The sequence below is a fragment of the Salvelinus alpinus genome, chromosome 25, assembly GCF_045679555.1.
Source record: "Salvelinus alpinus chromosome 25, SLU_Salpinus.1, whole genome shotgun sequence".
NCBI lineage: Eukaryota > Metazoa > Chordata > Actinopteri > Salmoniformes > Salmonidae > Salvelinus > Salvelinus alpinus.
The window spans coordinates 6,632,707-6,654,055 of NC_092110.1; the positions used below are offsets into that span (position 1 = coordinate 6,632,707).

The window sequence follows — 21,349 nt, forward strand, 5'->3', positions numbered from 1 at the left end:
CTTGCCTAGTTAAATAAAGGTTAAAAAAATATATTATGAAGGGTGTGTATGTGTAAAAAACATGCACAAATAAGTTAGGATTTATGTGATACTCATAGTTGATGGATATCATATTTAAATTGTTTAAGCTAGAACAAGTCAGTTCCTCTTTAGGTATTGATGGTCACACACATCTCATCTTGTCAAACCACTTGATCTGGATCTCCTGTCCGAGTTTGACAAGTTGCCACGAATTATCCCAAGGGGGGTGCTGAATCATTCGTGAGGGAGGACATGTTGACTGTTGCCTTGTTTGAAATTCAATCAGCCTTCAAAGTTGCGGAACCCCCCCCCCACCCTTTACATTTGTATCAAATAAACCAAAATAAAATCACAACCAAGTCAAAGCAAAGTTAAACAGCTCATAGTTTGAGTCCAGATTACATTTGGACGCAAATGGTTTCACTTGCGTACCAACTCTTGGGTTTTGAGGGGATTTGTATTCTTGACCACCACTCACGCATGTCATCCATGCTATGAAAAACAACAATCTTACGTATTTTACGTTTCGAAGGCCCAGGTGGAAGGAGGTATCGTGGTGGGGAAGTTCCTGACAGCAGCAAGAGGGATTGGAGGAGAGTGTATCAGACGAAATATCAGGACAATTTTCATTCAAGACGGCCCAATAAAAAATATTTATTAGGTGAGGACGTTTAACGAAAGCACTAGGAATGCATGCTATTCCTTACTCGTGGCTATGCGCTGACTTTGTCGACAGTGTGAAATATTCCTTGTCGCATCCACAATATAAGTATATTAGCTAAAATACTAAGTTAGTCAATAATGTTAACAAGCTAACGTTAGCGAGGCTCACTTTCGTTGCACATTAATCATTATACGAATAGACAATTTACACATAGTTGCATGCAAAGCTACAATGTCCATCAGCTGTCTTAGACAAAATAATTGTATGCATCTATGCTCTCTGTGTATTTAATTATAATTAGTCAACCGGCCAGCTAGTTCGCTAGCTACTTTGCTAAGCTGTCACTGTCAAGTTCGGTAGCTACGCTAGCTGCACGCGTGGGATAGCAAGCCATTGCATCTATCACTCAGTTTACTAAATATCAAACCATCAAAGAAGAACCACATGAAATATTTGTTCATGTATTTAGATATTTTCCCAATGTATAAACTTGTCCTCGTGGACGTGTTTGTTTGCCATCAGGTTGATGTAGGTAGCCACCTGTGCTTAGTTAGCATTTAGAAAGCTAGTTAACGCAACAGACAGTTTTTATCATTCGCTCGCCAACTAACGTTAACTAACTAACTCGTTTCACTAAAAGGCCAAGGTCTCCTTGGGGCCTAACGTATAAACTATTAAAATATTAAGAGGTATAACTAGCTAGTTGGCTAGTCATTATTTCCCTGACCTGATCTCTCGTCGTAGTTTGAAATGTGTTGGTTGATGTTTCGAAATGAAATTCGTTAGTAAGTTGCTGGTGGTGAGAAATTATGTTCTTAGTTCTCAGCTAAATTTATGCACAATGAATGATGTGCTATGTATACATTTATATTGACTTTTATGTGGACTGGTAATGATAGCCTATTCATTGATACAAATGTCCCCCAGTCAGATTGCCACAATATGGCTAACTGGGGTTGTGGCATAACACCCACATTTCATTATCTGTGATATGTTACAGTATTTCCCCTAGTGGGGACAGAGACAACATTTTACAGTTTTAAAGCTAGTTTCCTGCAATTCTACACATTTTGCCATAGCTTATGCCATGTTCTTATGCTATCTGAGTGACTCAAACATAACAAAATCAATTGGGGCCCCATGCCTTCAAATTTTGGGGACTTTTAGATTCTCCTTGATGATCTAGTTTTGATTTTGGTGATTGTTAGTGCTCAAAGATGATTTAATAAAACATAAGTCCATTATCTTTTCTACATTATATCTGGTTTTAGTCAGTTACGTTTACAATGAAAACATTTTACCATCCCCATTTTATTTTCTCTAAAGTATACAGTACCAGTCAAAAGTTTGGACACACCTACTCATTCATGGGTTTTATTTTATTTGTACTATTTTCTACATCGTAGAATAATACTGAAGACATCAAACCTATGAAATAACACATATGGAATCATGTAGTAACCAAAAAAGTGTTAAACAAATCAAAATATATGGCACCACAACAAACCTGCCAAGAGAGGGCCGCCCACCAAAACTCACGGGCCAGGCAAGGAGGGCATTAATCAGAGAGGCAACAAAGAGACCAAAGATAACCCTGAAAGAACTGCAAAGCTCCACAGCGGAGATTGGAGTATCTGTTTATAGAACCACTTTAAGCCGTACACTCCATAGAGCTGGGCTTTACGGAAGAGTGGCCAGAAAAAAGCCATTGCTTTAAGAAAAAAATAAGCAAACACGTTTGGTGTTTGCCAAAAGGCATGTGGGAGACTCCCCAAACATATAGAAGAAGGTACTCTGGTCAGATGAGACTAAAATTGAGCTTTTTGTCCATCAAGGGAAATGCTATGTCTGGCGCAAACCCAACACCTCTCATCCCCACAGTGAAGCATGGTGGTGGCAGCATCATGCTGTGGGGATGTTTTTCATCAGCAAGGACTGGGAAACTGGTCAGAAGTGAAGGAATGATGGATGCCGCTAAATAGAAGGAAATTCTTGAGGGAAACCTGTTTCAGTCTTCCAGAGATTTGAGACTTGGACGGTGGTTGACCTTCCAGCAGGACAATGACCCTAAGCATACTGCTAAAGCAACACTTGAGTGGTTTAAGGGGAAACATTTAAATATCTTGGAATGGTCTAATTGAAGCCCATTACCACAATCCAATTGAGAATCTGTGGTATGACTTAAAGATTGCTGTACACCAGCTAAACCCATCCAACTTGAAGCACCTGGAGCAGTTTTGCCTTGAAGAATGGGCAAAAATCTCAGTGGCTCAATGTGCCAAGCTTATAGAGACATACCCCAAGAGACTTGCAGCTGTAATTGCTGCAAAAGATGGCTCTACAAACTATTGACTTTGAGGGGGTGAATAGGTATGTACGCTCAAGTTCAGTTTTTTTGGTCTTATTTCTTGTTTGTTTCACAATAAAAAATATTTTGTATCTTCAGTGGTAGGCATATTGTGTAAATCAAATGATATAAAACCCCCTCCAAAAAAATCTATTTTAATTCAAGCTTGTAAGGCAACAAAATAGGAAAAATGCGAAGGGGGTGAATACTTTCGCAAACGACTGCAAATCACCAGCAAAGTACCATCACACCTCCTCGTCCATGCTTCACGGTGGGAACCACACAAGCGGAGATCATCCGTTCACCTACTCTGCGCCTCACAAAGACACGGCGGTTGGAATCAAAAATGTTTCTTGGCCCAAGCAAGTCTCCTCTTCTTATTGGTGTCCTTTAATCAAATCAAACTTTATTTGTCACATGCGCTGAATACAACAGGTGTAGACCTTGGGGGTGGCCCGTCAGGAAGTCCAGGATCCAGTTGCAGAGGGAGGTGTTTAGTCCCAGAGTCCTTAGCTTAGTGATGATTTTTGTGGGCACTATGATGTTGAACACTGAGCTGTAATCAGTGAATAGCATTCTCACGTAGGTGTTCCTTTTGTCCAGGTGGGAAAGGGCAGTGTAGATTGTGATTGAGATTGCGTCATCTGTGTATCTGTTGGGGCGGTATGTGAATTGGAGTGGGTCTAGGGCAGGGGTGTCAAACTCATTTCGCATCGTGGGCCACATACGGCCTAGGGAGATGTCAAGTGGGCCGGACATTAAAGTGCACATTTTTTAAATCACCACAGTAAGGATTCATCTTCACAGAGTTGTATTCTTTCAATGCAAACAGTATCTAAGGCAGTATTCTAAAGGTGTTAGTCTAGTCTGGACTTGTATTTGTTCCTGAAACTTGGCATCTTTTGGCCTGTACAAGTGCATCAACACCAGGTGTCATGTCCTGACTAGCTGTCACTTTCAGAATGTCATTTAAGTGCTTGTTTGTGAGCCTTGAACGCATTTTTGTTTTATTGATATTCATCACTGAGAAAATTTGTTCACAAAGGTAGGTTGTCCCAAACATGCACAAAATTTTAGCAGCCAGGGCTGTTAATTTGGGGTACCCTGGTAGTAGATACTGATAAAATCTGCTTCACTGACTTCTCGGCTCTGGATGAAAGTTGACTGCTGTTTCCTCAGACCCGCCAGCAATTTGTTAATCTTATCTCTTCTCAGTTGTCCTTGCAAGCCGTCATATTTTTCGCTGTGATGAGTCTCGTAGTGGCGTCGAATATTATATTCCTTCAATACCGAAACTTGTTGCAAACACACCAAGCACGAAGGTTTTCCGTGCATCTCTGTAAATAAATAGGACGTGGTCCATTTTTCTTTGAAAATTCTACACTCCTTATCTACTTTTCTCCGTTTGGATAACGACATTTTGGCTAATGAGGGTGTAGCGGAGAGGTAGAGACCAAGGTATTAACAACGTCGTAACAAGCAGCAGATGGCGCATTGATACCGTCTGCTGTTTTCAGTCTGTCTCAGTGATGCGGCTTGTCTTCTACTCTGATGGAAAGAGTGCGCCCCTTAGCGGATAATCCATGAATTGCAGCGAATTAAAAATATTAATTCCATGTCTTTTATGCATTTTTTCCACTTTCAAATTATCCTGCGGGCCTGATCGAACCTCCTTGGGGGCCGGTTCCGGCCCGCGGGCCGTATGTTTGACACCCCTGGTCTAGGGTGTCCGGGAGGATGCTGTTGATGTGAGCCATGACTAGCCTTTAAAAGCACTCCATGGCTACTGACGTGAGTGCTACAGGGCGGTAATAATTTAGGCAGGTTACCTTTGATTCCTTGGGCACAGGGACTATGGTGGTCTGCTTGAAACATGTAGGTATTACAGACTCGGTCAGGGAGAGGTTGAAAATGTCAGTGGAGACACTTGACAGTTGGTCCGTGCATGCTTTGAGTACACGTCCAGGTAATCTGTCTGGCCCAGCGGCTTTGTGAATGTTGACCTGTTTAAAGGTTTTGTTCACATCGGCAACCGAGAGAGTTATCACACAGTCATACAGAACAGCTGGTGCTCTCGTGCATGCTTCAGTGTTGCTTTCCTCAAAGCAAGCATAAAAGGCATGTCACTCGTCTGGTCGGCTCGCGTCACTGGGCAGCTCGCGTCTGGGTTTCCCTTTGTAGTCCGTAATAGTTTTCAAGCCATTCCACATCCGACGAGCGTCAGAGTCGGTGTAGTAAGATTCACGCTTAATCCTTTATTGACGCTTTGCTTGTTTGATGGTTCGTCTGAGGGGATAGCGGGATTTCTTATAAGCGTCTGGATTAGTCTCCCACTCCTTGAAAGCGGCAGCTCTAGGCTTTAGCCTAGGTGTTGCCTGTAATCCATGGATTCTGGTTGGGATATGTACGTACGGTCACTGTGGGGATGACATCGTCGATGCACTTACTGATGAAGCCGATGACTGAGGTGGTGTACTCCTCAAGGTGGTGTACTCCTCAATGAATCCTGGAATATTTTCCAGTCTGTGCTAGCAAAACAGTCCTGTAGTGTAGCATCCGCGTCATCTGATCACTTCCGTATTGAGCGAGTCACTGGTCCTTCCTTCTTTAGTTTTTGCTTTTAAGCAGGAATCAGGAGGATAGAATTATGGTCAGATTTGCAAAATGGAGGGTAGAGGAGAGCTTTGTATGCATGTCTGTGTGTGGAGTAAAGGTGGTCTCAGATTTTTTCCCCTCTGGTTGCACATGTGACATGCTGGTAAGAATTTGGTAAAACTGATTTAAGTTTGCCTGCATTAAAGTCCATGGCCACTAGGAGCGCCGCTTCTGGGTGAGCATTTTCTTCTTTGCTTATGGCCTTATAGTGTCGGTTGAGAGTGGTCTTAGTGCCAGCTTCGTTCTGTGGTGGTAAATAGATGGCTACGAATAATATAGATGAGAACTCTCTTGGTAGATAGTGTGGTTACAGCTTATCATAAAGTACTCATAAAGTACTCATATCATAAAGTACCTCAGGCAAGCAATAACATCACGCACCAGCTGTTATTGACAAATACGCACACACCCCCACCCCTCTTCTTACCAGTCGAAGCTTCTCTGTTCTGCCGGTGCATGGAAAATCCTGCCAGCTCTATATTATCCGTGTCGTCTCGGTGAAACATAAGATATTACGTTTTTTAATGTCCCGTTGGTAGGACATCAATTTTATTTTAAGTAATCGTAGGTCATCAATTTTATTTTCCAATGATTGCACGTTAGCAAGAAGAACGGATGGTAGTGGGAGTTCACTTGCTCGCCTACTGATTCTCAGAAGGCAGCCCGATCTGCGGGCCCTTTTCCTGCGTCTTGTTCTTCAAGCAAATTACGGGGATCTGGGCCTGTTCAAGTGAAAGCAGTATATCCTTCTCGTCGGACTCGTTAAAGGAAAAGGTTTCTTCCAATCCGCGGTGAGTAATCGCTGTTCTGATGCCCAGAAGTTATTTTCGGTTATTAGAGATGGTAGCAGCAACATTATGTACAAAAAAAGTTTACAAATAAGTTACACAAAATGCAAGAAAAATAACAAAAATAGAACAATTGGTTGGGAGAATGTAAAACGTCAGCCATGATCTTCGGCGCCATCTTCGTGGATTCTTTGCAGCAATTAGACCATGAAGGCCTGATTCACGCAGTCTCCTCTGAGCAGTTGATGTTGAGATGTGTCGCTTACTTGAACTCTGTGAAGCATGTATTTGGGCTGCAATCTGAGGTTCAGTTAACTCTAATAAACTTATCCTCTGCAGCAGAGGTAACTCTGGGTCTTCCTTTCCTGTGGCGGTCCTCATGAGAGCCAGTTTAATCATAGCTCTTGATGGTTTTTGCGACTGCACTTGAAGAAACTTTCAAAGTTCTTGATATTTTCCGGATTAACTGACCCTCTTGTCTTAATGTAATGATGGACTGTTGTTTCTCTTTGCTTATTTGAGCTGTTCTTGCCATAGCCCTATTTGGTAAAAGACCAAGTCCATACTATCTTCTGTATACCAACCTTATCACACCACAACTGAAATTCTCAAACACATTAAGGAAAGAAAAACACACCTGTTAATTGAAATGCATTCCAGGTGACTACCTCATGAAGCTGGTTGAGAAAATGCCAAGAGTGTGCAAAGCTCTCATCAAGGCAAAGGGTGGCTACTTCGAAGAATCTCAAATATATAATATATTTTGATTTGTTTAGCACTATTTTGGATACTACATGATTCCATATGTGTTATTTCATAGTTAGGTCTTCACTATTATTCTACAATGTAGAAAGTAGTAAAAATAAAGAAAAACCCTTGAATGAGTAGGTGTCCAAACTTTTGACTGGTACTGTATATTTTTAGAGTGGCGGCAACAATTTAGCAGCAGCACGCCTCTGCTAAATTAATATATGGGAAACACTGGGTTATGTGGTAAAGTTAATTTGCCCATCTCAATTTAACTAGTTTATTCCATCTGTTTTATACACACACCATATACCCAGGCCTGCTCAGTTTCATTATTAGACCATTTTTCTGAATGTGTATTGTGTGTGCAAGCGTGTGCATGGGTTTTGAAGTGGAGAGGGTTGTAACCATTTTGCCTACATGTGTTTAGCAAATGTTTCTTCACACAAAATTGTTCTGTCACTTCCCCCAAATGTGAGTGGCAGCGGAGTAAACAGGAATAAATTATTGATGTAGACTACTTTTAATTATCCGTTCCAAATGGCCCCCTATTTTCTATGTAGTGCACTATGTAGGGAATAGGGTGCCATTTCAGACACACACTGTCCAACCCCCACACCCCCTTTCTTTCTGGGTCACAGTAGTCAGCGAGGTGGAAAGAAAGCAGAGGGTCCCTAAGGGCTTGTTCTAGATTAGATGAATGAAGCCCCATGTTAACCTGTTAGTTGATTGCATCCCCACTCCTCAGAATATGAGTCCTAAATTGCACCCTATTCACTATATATAGTGCACTACCTTTGACCAGAGCCTTGGGCACAGCCTTTCTGGGCTGTAGACATGCATTCTGCTTGTCGTGAGGAACTGCAGTATAGCGAATGCATTTTTTTCAGTGATTGCTATATCATTACTGCCTACTTCGTCAGAGTGGTCTGGTTCAGAAGTTGCGCTCTTCCCCAGACAGATCTTTGACTTGGAAAGAGCAATGAGAACCGGCGAAAGTTGAGGGATGTCAGCAGCATGCATTTCATTTGAGGCACGGCCTAGATGTACATAATCTGTTGGATTAGTTTTATTTATATATGCGTGTATGTGCTCTTTCTGTTCATGGAGTCAGAGACTGCATCCCATCCCATACGTTCCTTATATAGTGCACTACTTTTGACCTTGGCCCATATATGGGTTGGTTGTTTAGCAACAAAAACAACGCGCGCGCAAAATGGGACAAAACAGATGAGGTTGCCTGAGATGGTTGACAACATGTAAACTATATATTGTCTCCAATGTTTATTGAACACATAAATACATTAGCACAATGACCACTTGTCTCTCAAATACATCGTTACAGTTGTTGGTTAGCTAGCGAATCTTAGCCATATTAGCATTGCCATGAAATCAGTCAAAACACTTCAAAACAAGACATGGTATCAATAACAAGATGAAACAAGCTGATACGAGCCACGTACGATTCCCCACATGGCAGTTTCTTGTCATTCTTGCTAGCAATCCAGAATCACAACAACAGGCTGACTTCTGTCCCATGGAAGCGTGCGCATTGTTTTCGTGACGTTGCCAGCCAACCCCAACAGGGGCTTTGATCAAAAGTAGTGCACTATATAGGGAATAGTGTGTCATTCGGGATGTAGACAGAGAGAACGAGAGAGCCAACAGCTTTTAACCAGCAGCAAATGTGAGCACTCTATAAAAATGAGGGCTTGTCCTGGCTAAACTGAAATGACTTCTGGGATTGGTTGCAGCTGTGTTCTACAGCAGTGGTCAGGGCAGGCGTGTGGTCTTGATTTTAGGGTGGCAAAAATGTGTTGAAAAGCCAGTTGTCATCCAGAAATTAGATCCCCCCTAACCAGGTGCGCTCCCTTCTCCACTCCACACCAGCCCTCTCTCATTCCCTCCAAGCAAGATGTCTGTGTTCTCATTTATTTTCCCTCTCTGTCTGTGATTGCGGTTTAGGAAGGAAGAATCTTCAGCTCCTGAAGCACTGTCATTAAAGCCTTTCAACTGTGTAGAGGTAACATTGGTTTTACCATAAGCCTAACTAACGTGTTATAGCTAGCAATCCAGAATCTAGGACACTAGTTTTATTTGCTTCGGTGTAATAGGCCTATTCATGGATTTGATGTCGGGGGGTTGTGTATTTCTCTGTACAGCTCCTCTAGTTAAGATGTGGGGGAGTGTGATGAGCTGATTGATGAGCGTTGATCATGAAGCCCAGAGTAAGTGCTGCCTGGTCCATCACAGAGTATGACCCTACCTGTAAGTATATACATTTACATCATTTAGCAGACGCTCTTATCCAGAGCGACTTACAAATTGGAAAGTTCATACATATTCATCCTGGTCCCCCCGTGGGAATTGAACCCACAACCCTGGCGTTGCAAGCGCCATGCTCTACCAACTGAGCCACACGGGACCACTTGGTAGATTATACTTGTGTGAATAATAATATCATGTTTATTATTGATCTTGTCAATAATATTAGTAATGATTGTATTGTTAGTAACATCCAGCCTGCGTGATGCCTGTTTTTCTTTTTGAACCAGTAAGTTTTAGAGGAAGAGAATGAGGAAATGAGATAGACTGCACCCCCAGTATCCCCCAGTCCTGAAGCAACATGTCAGGACTCCAGCTAGTCACCCCCGCCTCCAATCCCATGGGGCCTTTCTTTGGCCTCCCGTGGCAACAGGAGGCCATCCACGACAACATCTACACGCCTAGGAAATATCAGGTAAGGAAGGAGGAAGTCCAATTGACAATGGAGCTCAACTGACGTGTTTAAACTGGCACTTGACTATGCATTAGGGAAAAGATTGCAGTGCGTTGTACGTAGACATTGGTATCACTTTCCCCATTGATCTAATATCTGATAATGACTATAGCCTAACCTATGGAATAAAGATGTATACCCGCGCACGCAAATGAATGCTCCCGCAGTTTTTTGTGCAACACTTCGACTGGCCTGACAGAAGTGCTAACTCAAAGTGACACAACAACTAGGTTCCAGTTTAACAATGCCACCGTATTACAATAGTACATAGTCGCCATCACACTCAGGTCTGGTCCATCTCCAGTGACATTACTGTGCAGGCACACTAATAACAGAGTGATAGCACCGTAATAACAGAAACAATTGTAACTTAGCAGGAAGACCTTCGGGGCTAAATGTTGTTAAATAAACTGTGGGAACATTCGTCAGTGTGTGGGTATCTATCTTTATTTTATCTTTATTTTTATTTATTTTTTATTTGTATCCAATTATTGAGTGTGCTTGCACAACAGTTGAAACTAATGACTGTAACCTTCTCTTCCCTGCCAGGTTGAACTTCTTGAAGCAGCTCTTGAACACAATACTATCGTCTGTTTAAATACTGGCTCAGGGAAGACCTTTATTGCAGTAATCTTAACTAAAGAGCTTTCCCACCAAATCCGGGGAGACTTTGCCGAACATGGGAAGAGGACAGTTTTCCTGGTGAATACAGGTAGCTACATTTGGAGTCACAAAGAAATCCACTATTCAGTGCATCCAAAAGTTTCACACTTCTCCCAAAGGTATGATTGAGACCATGAGATTTCTCTGTTTTCCCCTCTTTTCTTGAATGATAAATAAAGCATCGTCTGTGATTCAGCAAGCAGCTATTGTTAGGACCCACTCTGATCTCCAGGTTGGAGAATACACCAGCGCGGAGAAGATCTCCGCATGGTCCGGGGAAAAGTGGAGCCAAGAAATGATCGAAAATCAGGTGGGGTTCATTGAACACCAATTGCACACCAATTGCTACCAATTTTGTCATATAATTACAATTGCCAGAATAATGTACCAATTGTTACCAATTACTTTCATGATAAATACCATTGGTAATAGCATTACTAAAGTGTTCCCCTCTCAATTTCAACAACTTTGAAAAACCACTGAATTCCCAGTGTCATTTCCATGAGGACTGGAAAGTTATCATTCTGTGGATGGACCCAATCAATGTCACGACACTGTAATCTATTATTCAAGGCAATATGCCATCCCTCCATCCTCCCCTCCACTCATTCTCTCCATCATTTATGTTCTTCTAGGTGCTCGTTATGACTTGCCATATCTTCCTGCATGTGCTGAAGAATGGAGTGTTGCCACTATCGAAACTCAACCTGGTGGTGTTTGATGAGTGTCACCTGGCAATCACAGACCATCCCTACCGGGAGATAATGAAGGTACAATTACAGTCTACTCTACGTAGTTATGCATTCAAGTTTCCTTCCCTGTATGGCGAGAGCCAAAGCATTATGGAGATTGGAGTTTAGTCATTATATTATTCACCATTGGAAATGAGGAAAAGTGTTGTCAGTCAGCCTTCCTTATTAAACCTCGTTGCAGGCTGTTCAATGTTTTAGCATTTTCTGTCCTTGTTTCAGTTATGTGAGGTCTGTCTCTATCTCTGTTTCAGCTATGCAAAGGCTATCTCTATCTCTATCTCTGTTTCAGATATGTGAGGTCTGTCTATCTCTGTTTCAGCTATGTGAGAGCTGTCTCTACTGTATCTCTTGTTTTCATTTATGTGAAGGCTCTCAATCTCTGTTTCATTAATGTGAGGGTTCTCTCCTCTGTTTCAGTAATGTGTGATCTGTCTCTCGCAATCTTTGTTTCAGCTATGTGAGGGCTCCCTGTGCAGCCCTCGCATCCTGGGCCTCACAGCATCCATTCTGAATGGTAAATGTGACCCATCTGAACTGGAGCAGAAGATCCAGAACCTGGAGCGGATCTTAAGGAGTAATGCAGAGACCGCTACTGACCTTGTAGTCCTCGACAGGTATTGTAATAATACACACCATGGCCCGTATTCATTAAGCAACTCCTAGTAGGAGTGCTTATCTAGGAGCAGGTCCCCGACTGTCCACAATCGTATTATTTAGGATCGAAAAAGAGAACTGAACTGTGTGTGTCTCAGATATGCTTCCCAGCCCAGAGAAGTGGTGCTGGACTGTGGACCCTACCTGGACAAGAGTGGCCTCTCTGAGTGTCTGCTGAGCGAGCTGGATGAGGCTCTCCACTTCCTCAACGACTGCAACCTATCTGTGCCTCGAGAGGACAGAGACCCCACCTTCATAACCAAACAGGTCTGACCTTATATACATATCCAAGCTTGTATCCCAAATGGCACCATATTCCCTATATTTGTGCACTACTTTTATTCAGAGCCCTACAGCCTAGCCTATACATCTGAGAATTGTAATTGTCTGCTTTGTCTTTAATGTCACTTGTCTGCTTTGCTGCACAAGTTGTCGTTGTTAAAGAGAATGTGTTCTCAATTACTTACCTGGTTAAATAAAGGCAAAATAAAGACATTTCTCCCTGCTCTTCCCCAGGTGCTGAGGGACTGCCGGGCAGTGCTTTTGGTGCTGGGGCCATGGTGTGCTGACAAGGTGGCTGGTATCATGGTGAGGGAGCTACAGAAGTACATCAAACACGAACAGGAAGAGATCAACAGGAAGTTCCTGCTCTTCACTGACACCATCCTGAGGAAGGTATGTCCAGTGAGCTGTCTATATACTCCTGTGTGTTTGATGTAAGGTATGTGTATACAGTTGAAGTCAGAAGATTACATACACCTAAGCCAAATACATTTAAACTCAGTTTTTCACAATTCCTGACATTTAATCCTAGTAAAGATTTCCTGTCTAAGGTCAGTTATGATCACCACTTTATTTTAAGAATGTGAAACGTCACAATAATAGTAGAGAGAATTATTTATTTCAGCTTGTATTTCTTTCATCACATTCCCAGTGGGTCAGAAGTTTACATACACTCAATTAGTGTTTGGTAGCATTGCCTTTAAATTGGTTAACTTGGGTCAAACGTTTCGGGTAGCCTTCCACAAGCTTCCCACAATAAGTTGGGTGAATTTTGGCCCATTCCTCCTGACAGAGCTGGTGTACCTGAGTCAGGTTTGTAGGCCTCCTTGCTCTCACAAGCTTTTTCAGTTCTGCCCACAAATGTTCTATAGGTTTGAGGTCAGGGCTTTGTGATGGCCACTTCAATACCTTGACTTTGTTGTCCTTAAGCCATTTTGCCACAACTTTGGAAGTATGCTTGGGGTCATTGTCCATTTGGAAGACCCATTTGTGACCAAGCTTTAACTTCCTGACTGATGTCTTGAGATGTTGCTTCAATATATCCACATAATTTTCCTACCTCATGATGCCATCTATTTTGTAAACTGCACCAGTCCCTTCTGCAGCAAAGCACCCCCACAAAATGATGTTGCCACTGTTAAGTTCATGTTTTAAGTATCCCTATACTCCTGTTATTACGGGGCTATCACTGAGTCAAGAGTGCGCATGCGCAGGAAGTCTAGTCGTTGTTGGACCTAGCCTGGAGTGTAATGGCTACCTTGTAGTGTGTTCATATAGTAGAGTAACCTTTGTTAAACTGGAACCTTGTCGTTGTGTCATTTCGAATTAACATTGGTAGCAGAGGATGGCTTCTAACTACAACGTGCCACCTCGCTTCGACGAGAAGAGGTCGTACGAAAGTTGGAAAAATGAACTGGGAATCTGGATACGCGTTACTAATCTGGACGCGAAAAAGCAAGCACTTGCGGTGGTATTATCGCTCGAGGGAAGAGCGAGAGATACAGCACTGGAAATATCCGTTGAGGATTTGAACAAGGATGACGGTATGGGAACTTTGATCACAGCACTGGATTCTGTATTTCTTAAAGAAGAGAAAGACCGTGCCTACGAGGCATATTCAAACTTTGACAGTGTTACGAGAGATATTTCGGTTGCAATGGCGGACTACATCATTGATTTCGAACAGAGGTACAATAGAATGCGCAAGTACGACATGGTTCTCCCAGATGCAGTGTTAGGGTTCAAGTTGCTAGACACTGCTTGTCTAGATGGTAGGGAGAAACAGTTGGCTTTGACTGCTTGTACTGTGCTGACTTTTGCATCTATGAAGTCGGCACTAAAAAGAATATTTGGTGAGAAGACGTCTGTCGCGCCAATAACAGATGGAATGCAAGTGAGTGACGCAGCATATTACACCGAGCAGCACAGAAAAGGCGCCAACAAGTCACGTTCTCAAGACAACCAGAAGAGGGCGCCATTTCCTGGCACAAATCCACTGGACAAATATGGAAGGAGATCGACATTTGTAATTTGTCAAAGCACTTACCATTGGGTTAAAGACTGTCCTCATAAAAATGAACAAGTTAAACTAACAGAGGAAAATGTAAACACAGAGATAGAGCAGTGTAACATTACACTGTTTTCAAATGAATCTGATACTGAGATTTTTATAGTTGAATCCTTAGGATCTGCTGTGATTGATACTGCATGCACACGGACAGTGTGTGGTGAAAAATGGCTTGATAGCTATGTCAGTGAACTAAATATGAAGGAAGTACAAAATATGATTGACACACCAAGCAACAGAGCTTTCAAATTTGGAGATGGGAGAATTGTCCATTCTACCAAGAGAGTTAAGATACCAGCAAAAATTGGTCAGACTAAGTGTCACATTGAAACAGAGGTGGTCCCTACAGATATCCCCTTACTATTAAGCAAAGCTTCACTCAAGAAGGCAGGGGCTGTATTAGACATAAAAAATGACAAGGCAGTGATGTTTAAACAACCAGTGACTCTTGAACTTACTACCTCAGGCCACTATTGTGTAAACATTTTGGACAAAGACATCACACAGAGTCCATGCAAAAATGAGATTCTGACTGACACGAAGCACATGGAGATTCTGACAGTCACAGAGAACATGAACACAAAAGAAAAACACAAAGTATTGTTAAAGCTTCACAAACAGTTTGGACATGCTACAGTTGACAGACTTCAGAAGTTACTCAGGAGTGCAGGGAATAATGATGATGAGAGTATTTCCATTAGTTAAGAATTGTGAGACATGTCAAAAATATAGCAAACCTAAGCCCAGACCAGCTGTTGGTTTGCCACTGGCTTCCATGTACAATGAAACAGTGGCTGTAGATCTACATGAGTTAGGACCAAGTGTGTGGTACCTTCACATAATCGACCACTTCACACGCTTTAGTGCTGGAAGCATTGTGAATACAAAGAAACCCAGTGAAATCGTCAAGCACTTCATTCATTCCTGGATATGTGTGCATGGCCCGCCACAGAAATTGTACAGTGACAATGGAGGAGAATTCAATAATAATGAAATAAGAGAAATGGCAGAGAACTTCAACATGGAAGTAAAGACAACTGCTGCATACAGTCCATGGAGCAATGGACTTCTGGAGAGACACAATCAAACACTCACAGAGATCATGCTGAAAGTGAAGCAAGACAATGGATGTGACTGGAACACAGCCCTAGATTGGGCTTTGATGGCAAAAAACTCAATGCACAATGTTCATGGTTACAGCCCATATCAACTAGTGTTCGGGCAGAACCCTAATCTTCCCTCAGTACTGGTTGACAAGCCAGCAGCACTAGAAGGGACCAGTGTGAGTGCATGGGTGGGACAGCACCTTTCAGCACTACATGCAGCGAGAAAAGCATTCACTGAAGCAGAGTGCTCAGAAAGAATTCGCAGGGCTCTGCGGAAACAGCTTCGACCCACCGATGAGAAGTACGAGACTGGAAACAGAGTGTACTACAAACGAGTTGACTGTCAAGAGTGGAAAGGACCGGGAGTAGTCATTGGCCAAGATGTTGTGGTGATATTTGTGAGACACGGAGGCATCTTTGTCAGGGTGCATCACTCAAGATTGCGGAAAGTAAATGATCAACAAGATAGAGGGGCTGTTGCTGAGAGTCAGTCTCCTAATGAAAATGACAAAAAGGACACAGTAACAGACACAAACCTACCAGATGTCGCATCCAATGATATGAACACTGAAACTGACACAGGAAATGGAGCAGAGACCTTCAACCATGCCACAGGTAATACTGTTGAGGGTTCAAATGAGGAAAACATTCAACAACAGCCACATGTGTTAAGAGAACATGGTTGTTCCAATCTGAAAACTGGACAAACTGTTAAATACATGGACAGAGAAAGTGGTATTCCACACACAGCAACCATCATTGGACGAGCAGGAAAAGCCAAAGGAAAACACCAGAACTGGTACAACTTGCAGTACTCTGAACCAGCTACACTTTCTGGTACAACAGGGTCAGCTGACCTGTCACTTGTAGATAATCTCAGAATTGAACCAATGGGAAATCGAGAAAAACAGAATGACATTCAAAATGATGATGTACTTGAAACAAAGGACGTGTCATTTGACTCAGCTAAGCTAGATGAGCTCAGTAATTGGAGAAAAAATTGAGTGTTTGAGGAAGTCAAAGACATTGGTCAAAAATGTGTCTCAACAAGGTGGGTGGGTACCCTTAAAGAATCCTTAACTGGAATAGTGCCTAAAGCACGTCTAGTGGCTAGAGGTTTTGAGGAGCTGGCTGCTAAAGAACTCCCAAAAGACTCACCGACATGCGCCTCAGAGTCACTCAGATTGCTGATGTCAGTGATCTGCCAGAAAAAATGGAAACTTAATTCCATAGACATCAAATCTGCATTTTTGCAGGGAACAGAGCTGTCAAGGGACATTCACATCCGACCTCCGCCCGAAGCTAAAAGCGAAGGAACACTGTGGAAACTAAAAAAGTGTGTGTATGGACTGGCAGATGTATCACTCTACTGGTACAACAAAGTCAAGGCAACAATGCTGAATACAGGTGGAAAAATGTCACAAGTGGACCCTGCAGTCTTCTATTGGCTTGATCAAGACTGCAATGTGACTGGAGTACTTGCCTGTCATGTTGATGACTTTATCTGGGGTGGCTCACAGACCTTTGCTACAACTGTGATTCCAAACCTCAAAGCTGTTTTCCAGGTCGGCCGTGAAGAGCATGATAATTTTTGTTATGTTGGCATAGAGTTTATTACAGTTGATGGAACAATAACGATGCAACAGTAGAGCTATATCAAGAATCTTCAACCCATCCACATGGATTCTTCAAGAGCCGTACAAAGGAATTCCCCTCTATGTGGAATTGAAGCTGATCAATTGAGGTCGAAGATAGGTCAAATTCTATGGGTTGCTAGACAGAGTAGACCTGATGTGATGTTTGATGTTTGCAAATTGGCATCTAACACAAAACACGCCACTGTACAAACCATTCATGAGGCAAACAAAGTTGTTTGTAAACTGAAATCACAACAAGTGACTTTAAAGTTTCAGCATGTTGGAAAAGATGCCTCTTTGAAACTAGTTGTCTTCAGTGATGCTTCGCTAGGGAACCTTACAGATGGAGGCACACAAGGTGGACATCTAATCGTGTTAATGGGTGAAGGAGGAAGATTCTCACCTATCTGTTGGCAGTCAAAAAGGATCAGAAGGGTTGTCCGAAGCACACTTGCTGGAGAAACACTTGCTCTTGCGGATGGAATTGACAATGCGATCTTTCTTGCAACTCTGTTCTCAGAGCTTACCACTGGTGAGACAAAACGGCACATTCTACCTGTAGTTTGTGTCACTGAAAACTACTCATTAGTTGATGCTGTGAAGTCAACCAAGTCTGTCACAGAGAAAAGACTTCGTCTTGAGATTAGCAGCATCAAGGAACTTATTCAAGCACAGAGAATCCAGCAGATTCTGTGGTCGACCACAAAGGAACAGCTTGCTGACTGTCTGACTAAAAAAGGAGCATCCAGTCTTGTGCTCCTACAGGCTCTCAGTAATGGAAAGTGGCAGCTTGAGTAATACAAATAAAAACTGTCACACAACCCGTTTGTAATGGGGATCTTGAATAATACTTGGACCTTTAATTATGTTGTTGATGTTTTATTTGTCTTTAAAGAAAAGGGGGAGATTGTTAAGTTCATGTTTTAAGTATCCCTATACTCCTGTTATTACGGGGCTATCACGGAGTCAAGAGTGCGCATGCGCTGGAAGTCTGTTCGTTGTTGGACCTAGCCTGGAGTGTAATGGCTACCTTGTAGTGTGTTCATATAGTAGAGTAAACTTTGTTAAACTGGAACCTTGTCGTTGTGTCATTTCGAATTAACAGCCACCCCCGTGCTTCACGGTTGGGATGGTGTTCTTCGACTTGCAAGCCTCCCCCTTTTTCTTCCAAACGTAACGATAGTCATTATGGCCAAACAGTTCTATTTTTGTTTCATCAGACCAGAGGACATTTCTCCAAAAAGTACGATCTTTGTCCCCATGTGCAGTTGCAAACCGTAGTCTGGCTTTTTGATGCCGGTTTTGGAGCAGTGGCTTCTTCCTTGCTGAGTAGCCTTTCAGGTTATGTCGATATAGGACTCGTTTTACTGTGGATATAGATATTTTTTTTACCTGTGTCCTCCATCATCTTCACAAGGTCCTTTGCTGTTGTTCTGGGATTGATTTGCACTTTTCGAACCAAAGTACGTTCATCTCTAGGAGACAACGCGTCTCCTTCCAGAGCGGTATGACTGCTGCGTAGTCCCATGGTGTTTATACTTGCGTACTATTGTTTGTACAGATGAACGTGGTACCTTCCGGCGTTTGGAAATTGCTCCTAAGGATGAAACAGACTTGTGGAGGCCACAATTTTTTTCCCGAGGTCTTGACTGACTGACTTTTGATTTTCCCATGATGTCAAGCAAAGAGGCACTGAGTTTGAAGGTAGACCTTGAAATACATCCACAGGTACACCTCCAATTGACTCAAATTATGTCAATTAACCTATCAGAAGCTTCTAAAGCCATTACATAATTTTCTGGAATTTTCCAAGCTGTTTAAAGGCACAGTCAACTTAGTGTATGTAAACTTCTGACCCACTGGAATTGTGATACAGTGAATTATAAGTGAAATAATCTGTCTGTAAACAATTGTTTGAAAAATTACTTGTGTCATGCACAAAGTAGATGTCCTAACCGACTTGCCAAAACTAAAGTTTGTTAACAAGAAATTTGTGGAGTGGTTGAAAAACAAGTTTTAATGACTCCAACCTAAGTGTATGTAAACCTCTGACTTCAACTGTACTAATTATCCCATGTGTGTATGTTGTGATTCGTGTTTAGTTGAGTTCCGTAAAGCACTTGGTGACAACTCTTCCTGTAATAAGGGCTATATAAATAAATTGTATTTTGTGTTCCTGTGCAATCTACTGTGTGTGTACATAGGCAGCTGAATTTCCCCTCTGGGTATAGGCTAGTGAAGTTATTTATTACTGGTATCCTAGGTCCACGCTCTGTGCGAAGAGCACTTCTCCCCCGCTTCTTTGGACCTAAAGTTCGTGACCCCTAAGGTCATCCGTCTCTTAGAGATCCTCCATGAGTACAAGCCCTTCGAGAGGCAGCAGTTTGAGAGTGTGGAGTGGTACAACAACCGCAACGAGGACAACTACGTATCGTGGAGTGACTCAGAGGACGAAGACGAGGATGAGGAGGTGAAGGAGAAGCCTGAGGCTATCTTCCCCTCGCCATTCACCAACATTCTGTGTGGGATCATCTTCGTGGATAGGCGCTACACTGCCGTCGTCCTCAACCGGTACAATTCTGGGGTTCAATGCCATTTTGGTTCAAATGTGTGATTCCTCTGCTACCTTGTCTACTTAGATTCTTCATTTTACACTGCTCAAAAGGACTTGTCACCATATAGGAAGAAAATAATAATAATATCTTATTTTGGGAGGATTTAGGTTGTCTTAATACAATTTCCATGATTATTGTCCCTGTTTGTGTCAGGCTGATAAAAGAGGCCGGGAAGCAGGACACAGATCTGGCCTACATCAGCAGTAACTTCATCACCGGTCACAGCATCGGCAGGAACCAGCCACGCAACAAACAGATGGAGGTGGAATTCAGGAAGCAGGAAGAGGTAAGAACCGATTGACGCCATTTTGTATTTTCGGACATCATCCTATGTAGATACATCGAAATTGACCTACCCCTACATTTGTATGTCCATCCATCCATCCACCCATTTTTCCATCCATCCACGCCTAACTACCTTACATCATCATCCCTCAGGTTCTGCGTAAGTTCCGAGCCCACGAGACCAACCTGCTCATAGCGACCAGCATCGTGGAGGAAGGAGTGGATATTCCCAAATGTAACCTGGTGGTGCGGTTCGACCTGCCCACTGAGTACAGGTACAGCACTGCTTGTCTATCCACTTCCTTGTTGCTTCCTGCCCATTGTGCTATTTTATATTGTTGTTGATATTATTACACTTCCCCTCGCTTTTCTACATTGTTTTGTTCTTCTTTTTTAATCATGTAAAGTGTGTTGTGACCCCTGTTAAATGCACTTTAAATAAATGTTGACTTGACTCGACTGCAGGTCCTACGTTCAGTCTAAAGGCCGAGCCAGAGCTCCTGTATCCAACTACGTCATGCTGGCTGACAGTGAGAGGGCCAAGACCTTCGAGGATGACCTAAAGACCTACAAGGCCATAGAGAAGGTGTGGTTTTCAGAGCCTGTCCTCAAGACCTCAATGTGTGTGTCTGTCTGAGGAACACAGGGATTCTCAGAGATTGTTGTCTAAGTATGCATCTGCAGTGGAAGTCGGAAGTTCACATACACTTAGGTTAGAGTCATTAAAACTCGCTTTTCAACCACTCCACAAATTTCTTGTAAACAAACTTTAGTTTTGGCAAGTCGGTTAGGACATCTACTTTGTGCATGACACAAGTAATTTTTCCCAACAATTGAATACAGACAGGTTATTTCACTTATAATTCACTGTATCACAATTCCAGTGGGTCAGAATTTTACATACACTAAGTTGACTGTGCCTTTAAACAGCTTGGAAAATTCCAGACAAGGCCTACCTTCAAATTTGGTGCCTCTTTGCTTGACATCATGTGAAAATCAAAAGAAAGACCTCAGCCAAGACCTCAGAAAAACAAATTGTCGACCTTCACAAGTCTGGTTCATCCTTGGGAGCAATTTCCAAATGCCTGAAGGTACCACGTTCATCTGTACAAACAATAGTACTTAAGTATAAACACCATGGGACCATGCAGCCGTCATACCGCTCAGGAAGGAGACGCGGTCTGTCTCCTAGAGATGAATGTACTTTGGTGCGAAAAGTGCAAATCAATCCCAGAACAACAGCAAAGGACCTTGTGAAGATGCTGGAGGAAACAGGTACAAAAGTA

At 42.5% G+C, this 21,349-nt stretch overlaps 1 protein-coding gene and 1 non-coding gene across 8 annotated transcripts in view; one reads left to right on the top strand and one right to left on the bottom strand.

Moving 5' to 3' along the window:
- Positions 1–554: 554 nt before the first annotated feature.
- Positions 555–21,349, top strand: part of dicer1 (dicer 1, ribonuclease type III) — a 49,536-nt gene continuing 28,741 nt past the window's right edge. For 6 of the 7 annotated variants that reach the window (XM_071365402.1, XM_071365404.1, XM_071365405.1 and 3 more), the window contains exons 1-14: positions 555–682; positions 9,188–9,245; positions 9,385–9,490; positions 9,778–9,962; positions 10,551–10,713; positions 10,844–10,974; positions 11,300–11,434; positions 11,870–12,030; positions 12,169–12,337; positions 12,587–12,745; positions 19,427–19,734; positions 19,932–20,064; positions 20,217–20,338; positions 20,529–20,649. In XM_071365402.1, the coding sequence (XP_071221503.1) occupies positions 9,849–9,962; positions 10,551–10,713; positions 10,844–10,974; positions 11,300–11,434; positions 11,870–12,030; positions 12,169–12,337; positions 12,587–12,745; positions 19,427–19,734; positions 19,932–20,064; positions 20,217–20,338; positions 20,529–20,649 (1,716 nt within the window). In that variant the 5' untranslated portion in view covers positions 555–682; positions 9,188–9,245; positions 9,385–9,490; positions 9,778–9,848. The remainder of the gene's footprint in view (positions 683–9,187; positions 9,246–9,384; positions 9,491–9,777; positions 9,963–10,550; positions 10,714–10,843; positions 10,975–11,299; positions 11,435–11,869; positions 12,031–12,168; positions 12,338–12,586; positions 12,746–19,426; positions 19,735–19,931; positions 20,065–20,216; positions 20,339–20,528; positions 20,650–21,349) is intronic. The other variant, XM_071365403.1, reaches the window with a different exon arrangement.
- On the bottom strand, positions 9,573–9,649 carry trnaa-ugc (transfer RNA alanine (anticodon UGC)). The gene has a single exon. It is a non-coding gene; the product is annotated as a tRNA-Ala (tRNA).